General features: G+C 38.9%; 2 protein-coding genes across 2 annotated transcripts in view; one reads left to right on the top strand and one right to left on the bottom strand.

Annotated features, from left to right (window-relative positions):
* The window catches only part of wdpcp (WD repeat containing planar cell polarity effector), an 86,230-nt gene extending 80,258 nt beyond the window's left edge, over positions 1-5,972 (bottom strand). Inside the window, exon 1 of the mRNA XM_007572928.2 lies at positions 5,513-5,972. The gene's annotated coding sequence lies outside the window, so the exon portion shown is untranslated. The remainder of the gene's footprint in view (positions 1-5,512) is intronic.
* Positions 5,973-6,055: 83 nt separating this feature from the next.
* Positions 6,056-12,011, top strand: mdh1ab (malate dehydrogenase 1Ab, NAD (soluble)). The gene is made up of 9 exons (XM_007572927.2): positions 6,056-6,144; positions 6,638-6,736; positions 7,201-7,297; positions 9,359-9,534; positions 9,645-9,767; positions 9,856-10,032; positions 10,285-10,398; positions 11,284-11,373; positions 11,471-12,011. The coding sequence occupies exons 1-9, from the start codon at positions 6,142-6,144 to the stop codon at positions 11,591-11,593; spliced, it is 1,002 nt and encodes a 333-aa protein (XP_007572989.1). The 5' UTR covers positions 6,056-6,141; the 3' UTR covers positions 11,594-12,011.
* Positions 12,012-12,670: the final 659 nt, after the last annotated feature.

Below are 12,670 nucleotides of genomic sequence, written 5' to 3'. Positions count from 1 at the left end.
ATTCATAATCCTTAACACTTTTCACATTCTGCCACATCCAGTTACAAACTTTAACATATTGTATTGGGATTTATACCGACTAACGCAAAATTCCAAATACATATATTAGGAAATGAAAACATGGTTTTAAAGCAATTACAGCAGCATATCTTTTGGGATGGGTCTCCATCTGTTTTAAACATCTCAAGATTGGAATGTTTGTCTATTCAATTTTTGAAACGGCTCTTGCTCAGTCAGACTGGACAGAGAGTATCTGTTAAAAGCCTTTTCTAAGTCTTGCCACATTTCCTCAATTGCCATGTTTCCAAAGTCTGGGCTTTGACTGGGCTATCAACTAAGATTTCATTAAATCACTTCATTGTAAGTCTAGTTGTATGTTTAGGGCCATTGTCCTGCTAGACAGAGTACCTGTGGCCCATTCTCAAACATATTTCAGCCTCCAACAGGTACAATTAGTTCCAATCAATTCTGACCAGCTTTCCTGTTCTTGCTGAAGAAAGGCCCTTTTCCACAACATGATGACCATTGCGATGGTGTGCTAGTGGTGTGTTCATTGACAGTTTTTCTCCGAAAATAGTGTTCTGTGTGTAGGTTAGTGATGTGCTACTTGATCTTGACGAGGCTGTTTGTTCCCTAGTGTCCTCCAAAAAACCTCTAAAGGCCTTCACAGAACATCTAGATTTCTTTCGAGAATAAATTACACACATATGGAGTCAATTTAACAAGTAGGTGACTTCTGAAGGTGCTATGGATTTTATTTAGGTGTGTGTAGTGTACTACTGGTACTTGTGGAGGTCAGGGACCATTGTGAGTAGTTGAAATCCATAAAGACTTGAGATCCCCTCTAAAACCGCCTATAACTCCCTATTTCAATCATTCAAACACAAAATGTACCTTAATATGCATTAATTCAAGCAGTGGAAACCATCTTTTCACTACTGTAGAAGTTAAAGTCTACAGCAGTGGTCTCAAACTCCAATTCTCAAGGGCCATCTCCTGCAAGGTTTAGATGTCTCTCTGCTTCAGCACACCTGGCTCCAGTATTAGCTCATTATTAGCAGATCTCTGTAAAGCATGGCTGAATGCTAGTGATGAAGCTTAGTCTTTTGTCCTTTGTCTTCAATTTTGAGACAAAGGACACATGTAAAAGTTGCAGGACTCTCAAGGTCTGTGTGACCAGCGGTTTAAAGTCTTCTGCCAACAATCTTTTGGGGGTACAGTCAATCAGTGCCAGGGAAAATGAATGCTGATTGTTGATTGGCTGATTTGTAATAGCCAGCCAATATCATGTCAAGTAGGATTGCAGTTAGGTAATTTAGCCGCCCAAGCTGTATTTTCTTTCGAATATTTTTGATGTGCAATATGAAAAAAATCCACAAATTATTTTTGTAAATAATTTGGTGCTACATTCCACAGAAAATCCAAGACTAAACCACAAGCAGGGCCCACTATAGTTACGAATTGGGTTATTTTTAACCCAGCAGTTTTTACTGTGCATAAGGCTAAATGAACACAAATGCAGATCACACTTTTTAGATATCTATTTATGAATTTTGAAAGCAATATATAACTTTCCTAACATTTTATGTAAGGAAATTTGATTTTGTGGTTGCAGTGTGCCAAAAAATGGAAAAGTACAGGGGCATGAGTATCATAGCAAGGCAATATCTACCACATTTTTTCTATGCCTTATTTTGCATTATAGTCTTTACAGCTAAATTATGTGATGACCTGATGTCTATGCTTTTTTTTAGATACCTTGCCAGAGCAGAGAAGTGGAATAGTTTTATATGTACTGAATAAACCAGTCATAATTTTGTGAAACAAAGCAAAGTAGTGTTAAAATCATTGACTTAAATTTCAGTATGACACTTTGAACTGACAACCACCAACTTATAATCCCTTACTCAAACACAGTGCTTCTGCTATGGCAACAAGTGCTACAGAAGCTTCTTCAAAGAAAAAAAAAACACCTTTTCCCAAATGCTGGGAAAAGTGATGTCCGGGTGCTTAAAACTGGCCGCATACTGACGCCTAGTGAATTGAGATTGTTACTGCAACTATTGATAAATAAAAAAACAGGCTCATGAAGATACAGTGGGACAAAACTCATCTCTACAACTTCATCAGCTAATCTAAGGCAGGGACATGATGCTTCTAAGTCACAGGAACATCACAAGGTAAATGAAGTGGTGTCAGAAGAAAAGAGATGCCAAACTGAATGAGAGATAACAGTCACGGTAAATGTAATTATCTGCTGGGCTTGTGTCTTTTTTGTGTGCTTTTGTGTTTCAATGGAACCTACAATCTCATTGTGAGCGCTGATAGTCTGTCAGGGCTATTTGGTCTACTGAAGGCAGATAAGAAGGGACGATACCGAGGCCGGTGGGTGCGACCGCCCTGTCTGCCTCCAAGCGCCAGTGTAACAGGGTCACTCAGGTGCTCTCTACAGGGACAAATAGAGGGGTAGAATATGAAGAGATAAAATGGGGAGGGTGGAGATAGAGCTGAAGAGATGAACAAGAAAAGGAGGACATGGAGTGGACAGAGGACATGCTGTCAAACGCTTATATGGACCTTTGCCACTCAGAGCAGGAATGAGAATGTAGGTTCTGTGTGTGTACGTGAATGTGCATGATCCATTGCTACACTTTGTACATATATTATTATACACATATGACCTCTTTCTACTTTCTTTTGGCTCTCCGCTCCAGATCTCACCTCTAAAAAACACCTACAATGCCGATAGTTTTCCACACTTGCACAAACACAAAGGATCAAGCTAACGTGCAAGATGGCACCAGATACTATCAGGCGGCCAGCTGCTGTGTCTTGGTTTATTACGATTTCCTTTTTTCACAAAGACAAAGTATGCCTAATCCCCCACATGTCAACCTAACTGTGGAGACTGTCAGAGAGGAAAACAAACACTCTAGTCAGACGGATCAAGTAACGTTCACAGCAATGAAGTCATTGCTGTCACATGTCTTAAAGAATAATAACAGACCTAAAGGGATTTTACTGAATGTATTGAAAGCTATGAAATTTATGAAAATAGACATTTGATTAATGAACTCTAAAGTTAAGAAAATGTTGCCATCTAAAGCACATTATTTTATCTCATATTACTACTTTCTCTAACTTTTCTTGTTTACCTGTTTACTTGTAAACAGGTAAACAAGACAAACATGTCAATCTACTCATTTTATTAATTCAAACATTGTACTAATTGCAACCTTCAAGACTTGAAGAAGAAATCAAGACTTGGGGGAGATTCACAAGGTGTGGATCTCCATATTGCCCTACCGTTCTACAAGTGTTGCATTCCTTGTGTTAGGCCACTCCTAAACCAGGAACATCAGAAGTGTCTTACCCTGGGCTGAGGTGGTCCAAAGTCCAGGTGTTAACCAGGACATTTTAGAGCCCTTCTCTGCTGACAAGCTTAATGGAGATGCAAATTAAAATTACCAGCAGGACTTGGTATCTGCTCACTTTACTCAAACTACCAATTCCTGACTATTGTATAATAGTCCCAGCAAAGTCACCTCATCAAAATCCTATCCAGAACTTCTAGTCAAGAAAGTATGCCAAACATGAACAAGAAGTTTGGACACATGTCGATGTGGGTTACAAAAGTTGCAACCCTCGAATGAACTGTTTATTTGAAAATGGCGGAACACAGGGTTTTTTTGTGTACCGAACTATAAGCCACTACTTTTGCTCAAATCTGATGCTAAACCATTGTTCTTTACATTTTTCAGAGAAGAAAGTTGAGCTCATGTTTAGCTTCTGAGGTCTTTGTGTCATTTCCTACAGGAGGTCTCGGTGCAGCACTAACACAGGGAACAGGTTGCAACAGGAGGGGAACATATTTTGCAATGGTTTGGCTCATCTGACAAAGTGTAGTATGAAAGCAAACCGCACCAGCTGAAAATGTAGCAAATTTGGTCCCCAATTGAAGCAAGTCTACCAGACTATCAGGTGGGAAAATACCCCCAGTGCACTAGGTAGATGTAGATGGTGACTAATGGCTTTTCCTGACTGGTAGGCTACACTATTCTATTTTTTTTTAAGGCAGCTGTTGTTTGGGGAAAAAAACAAACAAACAAAAAAAACATTTGTGTATGCTACCAGTATTTCTTTAAACAGTACAGAAATTTCAATATTGCATTGTTCTTTCCATTATCTTAAACTCAGTCATAATGTGAAAGCTACAGACTCCTGTTTTCCTCATGTCAATACCAATAGAAAGTAAGTATTTATTGCATGTAAGGGTAAGAATTAAACAGGAAATAACAGCTGCTTTATATAGCTCTGAATGAAGCTATCAAACACAGACCCTCTCAAGAAAGGGAGCATCCACATTGGGCTCTGTCACTGCCAGGTGAGAACACATAAACTAAGGACAGGTGTAGACTCATGTTAGTGTTGTGCGGTTAATCTTAAAAACAGAACAATATGAAAATGTAAATATGAATTTAGTTTGAGAAAATTACGTTGTATACATGAGGTTCAAATGAACACTATAAGCTTTATTCAGTTGTTTTAATCTGACAAGTGTTGGAAACCAACCCCAGATATGACACAATTTTCTTTCAAATTTTGCACCTCTAACCACCTTAGATACAAGAAAACATGTCATGTTTAATTTAGACTAGAATAGTTTAATGTAGTGAAGATATCTGAAGTTGAAAATATCAATAGACATGTTTGGAAAAAGCTATTCAGTTTGTGTCCATTTAAAACACAGAACACATAATTTTTGTAAGAATTTAATAAAATGTTATCTCAGTTATGACATTAATTTATTTCACAAAGTCAATTTTATTTCTAAAGCTGAGCAAAAATCTAATTTCAGTTTCCCTCAGTTCAAATAATAGTATTTTTTTGTTGGATTTACAGAGACTACTCTGCACACCATAATAAACGGATAAACCAAGAAAAAAGGAGCTAAATGAGACAAAATATTCTAATAAAAACTTGAAGAGTCATCTTAAATCAGGTATTGCTGCCAAAATTCTGGTAAGTGGGGTACAAAATGTAAAGAAGCTTACTTATATTTTCTTTAGAGACATTGATGTAAGCTTTTAGATGCTGAACACACACACACAAACACACACGCACACGCACACACACACACCCCTTTTTAATTGCTGTTATTATTCCCCTGGTAAACTGGACTTGCATATTAAATTTGCAACTTCCTTTAGTTAAAGCACCCACAGATGTTGACCTGTTGTTTTAGACATTTCTAACTCTATAGCTAGATAATAACGCCACAAATTTCAGGGATACAAGTACTATTATTAAATATTAGCCCATATTAGGTAATGCCATTTCAGTGTTTGGTAATATGTCACAGTGTAATGCTATATTACTAAAGAAACATGATAACAGGGCATTGTAAAACGGGTTTTCTAATAACAATGCACATATGCGTCAAAATGAACACCACGCATACAAGCACAAAAAGTAAAATTCGAGGAAAAGATAAATATAGTCATTACCTTACCTTTGTTATATTCTTGGTATTCAGTCAGCACATACTTTTCACTTTAAATGGTTGCAAGTTTCGTCAGGATGTGAACGAGACTTATCCAAACTTAATGCCCGTCTCTCACTGAACTTGTTTATATCTCTACGGCTTTATCTTATATGAATCATTTATGCTACGGTCACTGCTGTGCCAATTGTTGTTTCTGAAGTCCTTGTTCTATGTATCCTTCTGACAAGCGGCTAGGCTACCAGCTAGCAGCGCTAGCGGCTTCTACAATCACGTCGCTAAGCAACCACAAGCGGGTCGAAAAGGGCTAATTCTAGCTAGCTAGCTCGCTTGCTGTTCTAAAAAGCGGTTATTGATCTCAGTACTCATCGCTTATGGTGTGAATTCAATCGAATACCAAATGAAATCACATTTCAACATCGAAAATATTTCAAAATAATATCTAATTGCTGTTTTCTTGAGCTGAGTTAGCAACTTTAAGTAAAGGCTTAGAATGTAACGATAATAAACTACAATTCCATATATGCTCAGTCTGCCGTATGACATATAAAAGTGTCGTAGTGAAAAGAGGCTTTAAATAGGAGTGACTTCAGGCGTCAGTCAAGTGGGGGGAGAACAGTTCGTGTTGTACTGTCAGCATGGTAAGTACTAGAAGCAGAAGATGCTCAATTAAAGGATTTTCTTTTATAAAATATTGTAGATATGTATTTAACTTGTTGAGTAAAAAGTGTTGTCATTTTTCTTTTAGTTAGTGTTAAAAAAATTGTTTAATTTGAAATAAGTTGATGAATGATAAGAAAATTAATCCAATTTGTAGTTCATTTATTCTCTCTTAAAACGATGTGCTTATTTGGCGTTAGAGTGAAATTTTAGGTATTGAATGAATGAATGGTAGAGATGTGGATCAGCTGATAACCTAAATTTATCCTGGTTTTGTTATGCAACAGTAGGTCCCTAATAGAGACCAAAGGGTCTATTTATACATTGACCCCCTGATCTATTTAATCCAGTTAACAAAAAATAGAACCTCCTTGCTATGTGTACTAAAAATAAATTTTGTTGCCACCTCCAGAAAACCGCCTTTCTAAAAGCAAGAAAATTTGTACTTCTGTTTCTTCGCTTTGTATTTTTCAGTCTGAGCCTATCAGAGTTCTGGTGACCGGCGCTGCTGGCCAGATTGCATACTCTTTGTTGCTGAGCATCGCCAAGGGAGATGTCTTTGGCAAAGATCAGGTAAAGATGGGCTTTATCGTACCCTAACAACCCACTAAACCCCATTATCTTATTATGTGGCGTAGAGGTGCAGTTACAGTGTGACAGATATTGACAGGTGTTCGGAAACTGCTGTGAATGTGGAGAATGTCCCACGCCATATTTTGAAGGGGGTGGTAATGAGCAGATGTTGGCTATGTTGGAGTTGAACAGACTCCACTCGCTCACCCATGTGGCCTCCGATGAAAGAGGATTGTCCTTGAAGTCAGTGAGGAGGATCTCGTGCCAAGAGTCTTAGTCCATTTTTAAAACCACTTGATCCGTTTGGCACACACAGTTGTCACCGAGTCTTACAGCTTTACTCGTGCAGTGTGTCTGAAGCCTCGCACAATACACTTCATAAATAAATATGCACCATATTAATTTAATATGCTTCATTATTTTTAATCTAATACTAAATATCTCTCCTCTCTTTCATTTATTAGCCAATCATCTTGCTCCTTTTGGACATTACTCCCATGCTGCCAGTATTAGAGGGGGTGGTCATGGAACTGCAGGACTGTTCCCTTCCACTTCTGAGAGGTAAACATTTCAAACCATGAATAAAATAAACTCAACAATGCAATAACATGAGATCTCTTCTTAGGGATCATTCACCAGATTAGTGTAAAAGATGGCTAATTGAATAAACCACAAATTGTCTTCAACAAAATAGCTGAAAAACACTTATTTAAAAATAGCTATTTAAAATCTTTTTGGAGTGATTGTGGAACAAGCCTTTCTGGCTGTTTTTAATGACGTCCGAAACATTTAAATGGAGTGACAAAAAATGTACAACTACTTAGTTTAGTTAATTTAATTTAGTGTCAATTTTAAGTCCAGTTTTCAAATCATATAAATTCTTATTTCAAGTCTACTGATAGTATTCCCAAATCATCTAACAATAGCAGCTACTTCCTCCTTAGGACCTTTTATTACACATTTTATTTGGTTTAGAAATTATTGTGCTTTACTCTCTGAACTAAATGTTAACCCCAGGAATTGTGTACGGCTCTGCTTTGTCTCCTCTGGAGACCTTAGACTAGGCCACCTGACCTTCATGTGTAAAAGTTTTTTAGGTGTCGCCATTGTAACCCTCATCATGAGATCGTGTGTGAGGGGCCATTATGTGCCAAATCTATTGTGACCTAGATTTTTTTTTTTCCTCTGTGAAATGATGCTTTGTTTGGACAGGCACTGAGTGGCCCCTGTATTAACCAGCTGCAGTGCAAATACAGCGCTTTAGGCACCAACAGAGATGGACAGATAAAATTCTGGGTCCCCATGAGAAACGTTCAGGGTCCATTTAGTCTTGTTTTTCAGTCTAGTATGTGACCATTGTCAATAGCTTGATTTGTTTTGTTTTTAATTGCCAAGTCATTTAACTCTGACCAAGGCATCATTTACGCGCAAAACAGCCCACAAGCTCAAGGGACAAACTGTTTTTCCTCGCTTGTTTTTACAAGCGAGGAAGATGAGGTTGAATTAGTGCAAAAAGCATGGTGTCAATCTGGACACTGACTGTTGAGTGTCCTTTGGAGAGTCTAGGATAGAAACTCTCTGTGACAGCTGTTTTTATTCAAGTAACTTTGTAGCACTGACCTGAATGCAAAATTCCAAACAGTTTCCAGGATGTGGGGGATCTGCAAAAATACTAGTGGTTTGTTTCCCGACCCTAGACCTGTACAAGACCTGGATGGAGGGAAGATCGGCCTTGATGATTCTCTCAAGATACCTAGTTGTTTGTTGTGTTATGAACTTATCCTGTTTTGTGGATTAGCCAAACTGCAAAGTGATGGACAAGCACAGGACAGACTGAATGATGGCCATATAGAAGATGATCAGCAGCAGGAAGCACAGTCTCTTCCAAATAATGTCTATGTCTATGACCATCTTAGGTCTCGACAAAGGGTATCTCCCTTGAACTTGAAGTGATCCACAGGGAACACTGTTAAGGATGGTGGGGTGTGTTATCCAGAAGTTCACCATCATCTCAACTGCCTTGAGTGGGTTAAGCTCAAGGTAGTTTTGACCAAAATATGGTGGATCAGCCAATCCACCTCCCATCTGTATGTAGACTCATCAATGTCCTGGATCAGACCAATGACAGTGGTATCACCTGCTAACTTCAGGAGTCCAGTCAGTGTTACATTGAGAAAGGAGAATTGGGGAGACAACACACCTCTGGGGTTTGGGGTGCCAGTACTGATGGTTTTTATGTGGGAGCTTACAGTGAGGGGTGTCTGGGTTGATGGTGTTGAAGACTGAGCTGAAGTCTACAAACAGGATCCTGGCAAATGTCCCTTAGCGATCGAGGTGGTGCAGGATGAAGTTAAATCCCAAGTTGACTGCAGCACCTGCCGACCTGTTTGCTCAGTAAGCAAATGGCAAGGGGTCCTGCAGATTACAGGGATGTCCTTCAGATGCTTCAACACCACTCACTCAAAGGATTACATTACCACAGACATCAGAGCAACAGGCCAATAGTCATTTAACCTCATGATGGTGCATTTCTCGATAAGTTGGACAACTTGTCCTCAGTTTTTAGGGTTTTATTGTGAAAAAACTCACAATAAACCAGCCTTTTATTTCCTCCTTTCCCAGACATTGTGCCCACTGACAAGGAGGAGGTGGCCTTCAAAGACCTGGATGTGGCCATCCTGGTGGGCTCAATGCCCAGGAAGGAGGGGATGGAGAGGAAGGACCTTCTAAAAGCTAACGTGAACATTTTCAAGAGCCAAGGGGCCGCCTTGGATAAGTATGCTAAGAAGACCGTCAAGGTAACATTTATTTCTCTTGTGTTGCTTCTTTAACATTTTCCGTACAGTTACAGATTTGTGCCTTGACATGAGAAGTTACCAGGGTTATATGTAGCTGGGTCCATTTTCAGGTGCTGGTTGTGGGAAATCCTGCAAACACCAACTGCCTGATAGCAGCCAAGTCCGCTCCCTCCATCCCTAAAGAAAACTTCTCCTGCCTCACACGTCTGGACCACAATCGGGCTCGCTCCCAGGTCCCTCACCTTTTCAAGGGACTTTAGTTTCTGTTTGCTTACCAACTCTGTGATGAAATCTGAGCTCTCATCCTCTCACACGCTGCAGGTGGCAATCCGCTGCAGTGTTCCAGCCACTCAAGTGACGAATGTCATTATCTGGGGCAACCACTCGTCTACCCAGTACCCAGATGTGCACCACTGCAAGGTCAACATGTCTGGCAGCGAGCTCGCCTGCTTTGACGCGGTCAAGGACGATGCTTGGCTCAAAGGAGATTTTATAGCTGTGAGTCGATGTCTTCTCTGTCAGGGCCAAACCTGGACCTTTTGATATGTTCACGTGATGGCAAGGAATGGAGCACCCTTCGCGCTTATTGCAATGGGCAGGGGTTTGCTGACCCTAATAAGTTAGAAATTGGCTACAAGAAGTAAAACTTTCATAATTTCGGGGTTCAATCTTCAAAGGGTCACTCAAGTTTTAGACGTCATTAAGAATTGTTTTTGATTTAATTAAGAAGTCCATGTTCTCTTTTTACAGACTGTTCAACAAAGAGGTGCTGCAGTCATCAAGGCGAGAAAACTGTCCAGCGCCATGTCTGCAGCAAAAGCCATCTGTGACCACATGAGGGACATCTGGGTTGGTACCCCAGAGGTAAGTTTCCCAATACTACTTTTTTTTCTCTTGTTGTTGTCATAATGCTATCATTTTATTCTCCTATCATTTTTACTTTATTCTCATACAGATTTATTCTCGTAATATGCCTCGATTCTCATATTATTTTTACTTAATACTGGTAATATTAAAGGATAATAAGATAATAACACTTTATTGATCCCTGAAGGAGGAATTGTTAATTAACAATGACAGTCTTAAGGACACACACATATCACTCTTTATATTGCTAAATATATATTCAACTTTTAAATCGCACAGCTCTAGAGACTTTATTTATTTACTTTATTCCCATAATTTTATTTTTTCATTGTGGCCCTAATACTCCGACATAGCAGTGTGGTGCCCCCATAAGTAGCATTTCTGGATTTAAAAGCCTATATTACCAATACCCCACATATTTGTAATTGTTCCTAGCATAATTTTGTTATCAGTTCTCAGAGATTGTTGTTAATCTAATTAATCTTAACTTTCTAAGAATATTTTCTGTCATATATCAACACTGGCTACATGCAAAAGTATGGATGATTCTTCCTATATCCATGTTCTGTGTTGTTGCATTGCTTATACTTTGTTGTGGTGTTGCCAATTTGAGACCAACCAACTTGTGGAGTGTAGAGCATTAATAAACATTTGCATTAGACAGAAAACGGCTATTGATAATTGAAATTGGTGTATATACCTGATTGTTTAAGCTGTGCCTCGAAAACAATTGTCTGTCTACTACGTTACCTGACTGTTCCATGTTGACTTGAGCACCTTCCCCTGAAAATGTCTGTGCAAGCTTCTGATTATTCTTTATTTTTAATGATTGTTAGTTTGAATTTTGATGCCTCAGTTTGACCCACTTTGTCTTTTCTACAGGGTGAATTCACCTCTATGGGGATCTACTCCACTGGAAACTCCTATGCAGTCCCAGAAGACCTCATCTACTCGTTCCCTGTCCAGATAAAGGTGGCTCTGACGTGACCTCGCTTTCACATTTCATCAAGCTCACTGAGGATTATTTTGTTATGAGAGTGCTGTTTTTGTTTTGTTTTTATCTCATTAGGATAAGACCTGGAAGATTGTGGAGGGCCTGGCGATCAATGACTTTTCTCGGTCCAAGATGGACGCCACCGCAGCAGAGCTTATAGAAGAGAGGGATACAGCTGTGGCTTTCCTGGGAGTATGACTGCACTGCCGACCCCTCCAGCATGTAGACCCAAAACTCCAGAGGCACGCCTGTGACGCAGGACTCCATAAGCCCCTTCGCTGCTCTCTGCAGATATACATGTTCACATGAAAAAGAATGTCAGGGTTTGAGCATGTAGATGGATTTATATATGTCCACTGCCAGACTTTTTTTTTTTTTTTATCTAGAGAAATAATGAATAAGAGTTTACTTTGATCAGAAAAGCAGCAGATTGGCTGCTTATCAGATCGGTTCATCTTAACCTTTAAAAAAAGCTTCTTATCAGACTTTGTTCTCTGGAAGCGAGTGGATGGATGGATGACTCTTTACATATTGTCAGTGATTCACTTAAGTCATGAAACACTGTATCTGGTCACTCGACGTTAAAAATAAATTTAAAAAAATGTGTATAAAATAATATGGCTCCTTTTCTTTTTAATACCTTTTTGGCATTTGGTTCTGAGTGACTCAACATACCAGCTTTGCAATGTTTCATGAGGTTTGATTGACTTGCACTACGATGGTTAATTCAATGTTATCATGTGAATTACCATTGCATTGTATCATAATAGAAATATCAACTGTTGAGATAATATTCATAAGGGGGAATCCACCTTTTGCTCTTGGTGTCTTCCAAAAAAGCATCTAATGTATCTGAAGGCCTCAACTGTTGCTTCAGGTTTATTAAGTTTATTATAGATGTCCAACCAAACAAGCTGACTTTTAAAGTCCCTGTTAGTAAGAAGCCATAGTTGTTTCATAAAGCATAATCATAAACCGTTTTTAATACGAAGTCTGCATGTCCAAGAATTTTCCTCAGTGCAAACAGCTTTGTGGATGTGACATGTCTGGCTATTTAGCTTTTTTTAAATCTATATTTTAGTTGTTAATATAAAAATGACATTTTAATATTTCAACAGGGGTTTTATTTTTTGTTTTACTGGTCTTTTTCCAGAGGCCTGTCAGAAGTGAAATGACACAGCTTTACCAGACGGGGGCAGTATTTCCTCATTCCACCTGCATCAGAATTCATAAATGTATCATTATTAGTACGATTAACTAGAAAATGTCATTGCT

Source organism: Poecilia formosa, unplaced genomic scaffold (genome assembly GCF_000485575.1).
Source record: "Poecilia formosa unplaced genomic scaffold, Poecilia_formosa-5.1.2 Scaffold311, whole genome shotgun sequence".
In the NCBI taxonomy this organism is placed as follows: Eukaryota; Metazoa; Chordata; class Actinopteri; order Cyprinodontiformes; family Poeciliidae; genus Poecilia; species Poecilia formosa.
Note: the sequence above shows the minus strand (reverse complement) of the source record. Positions and strands in the feature narration are given on the sequence as shown.

What these genes read in the sequence shown, in the direction of transcription:
- mdh1ab (XM_007572927.2), top strand. An exon ending in ATGCTAAGAAGACCGTCAAG is followed by an intron (nt 9,535 to 9,644) that starts GTAACATTTATT and finishes GTCCATTTTCAG; the next exon opens with GTGCTGGTTGTGGGAAATCC. An exon ending in CGTTCCCTGTCCAGATAAAG is followed by an intron (nt 11,374 to 11,470) that starts GTGGCTCTGACG and finishes TTATCTCATTAG; the next exon opens with GATAAGACCTGGAAGATTGT.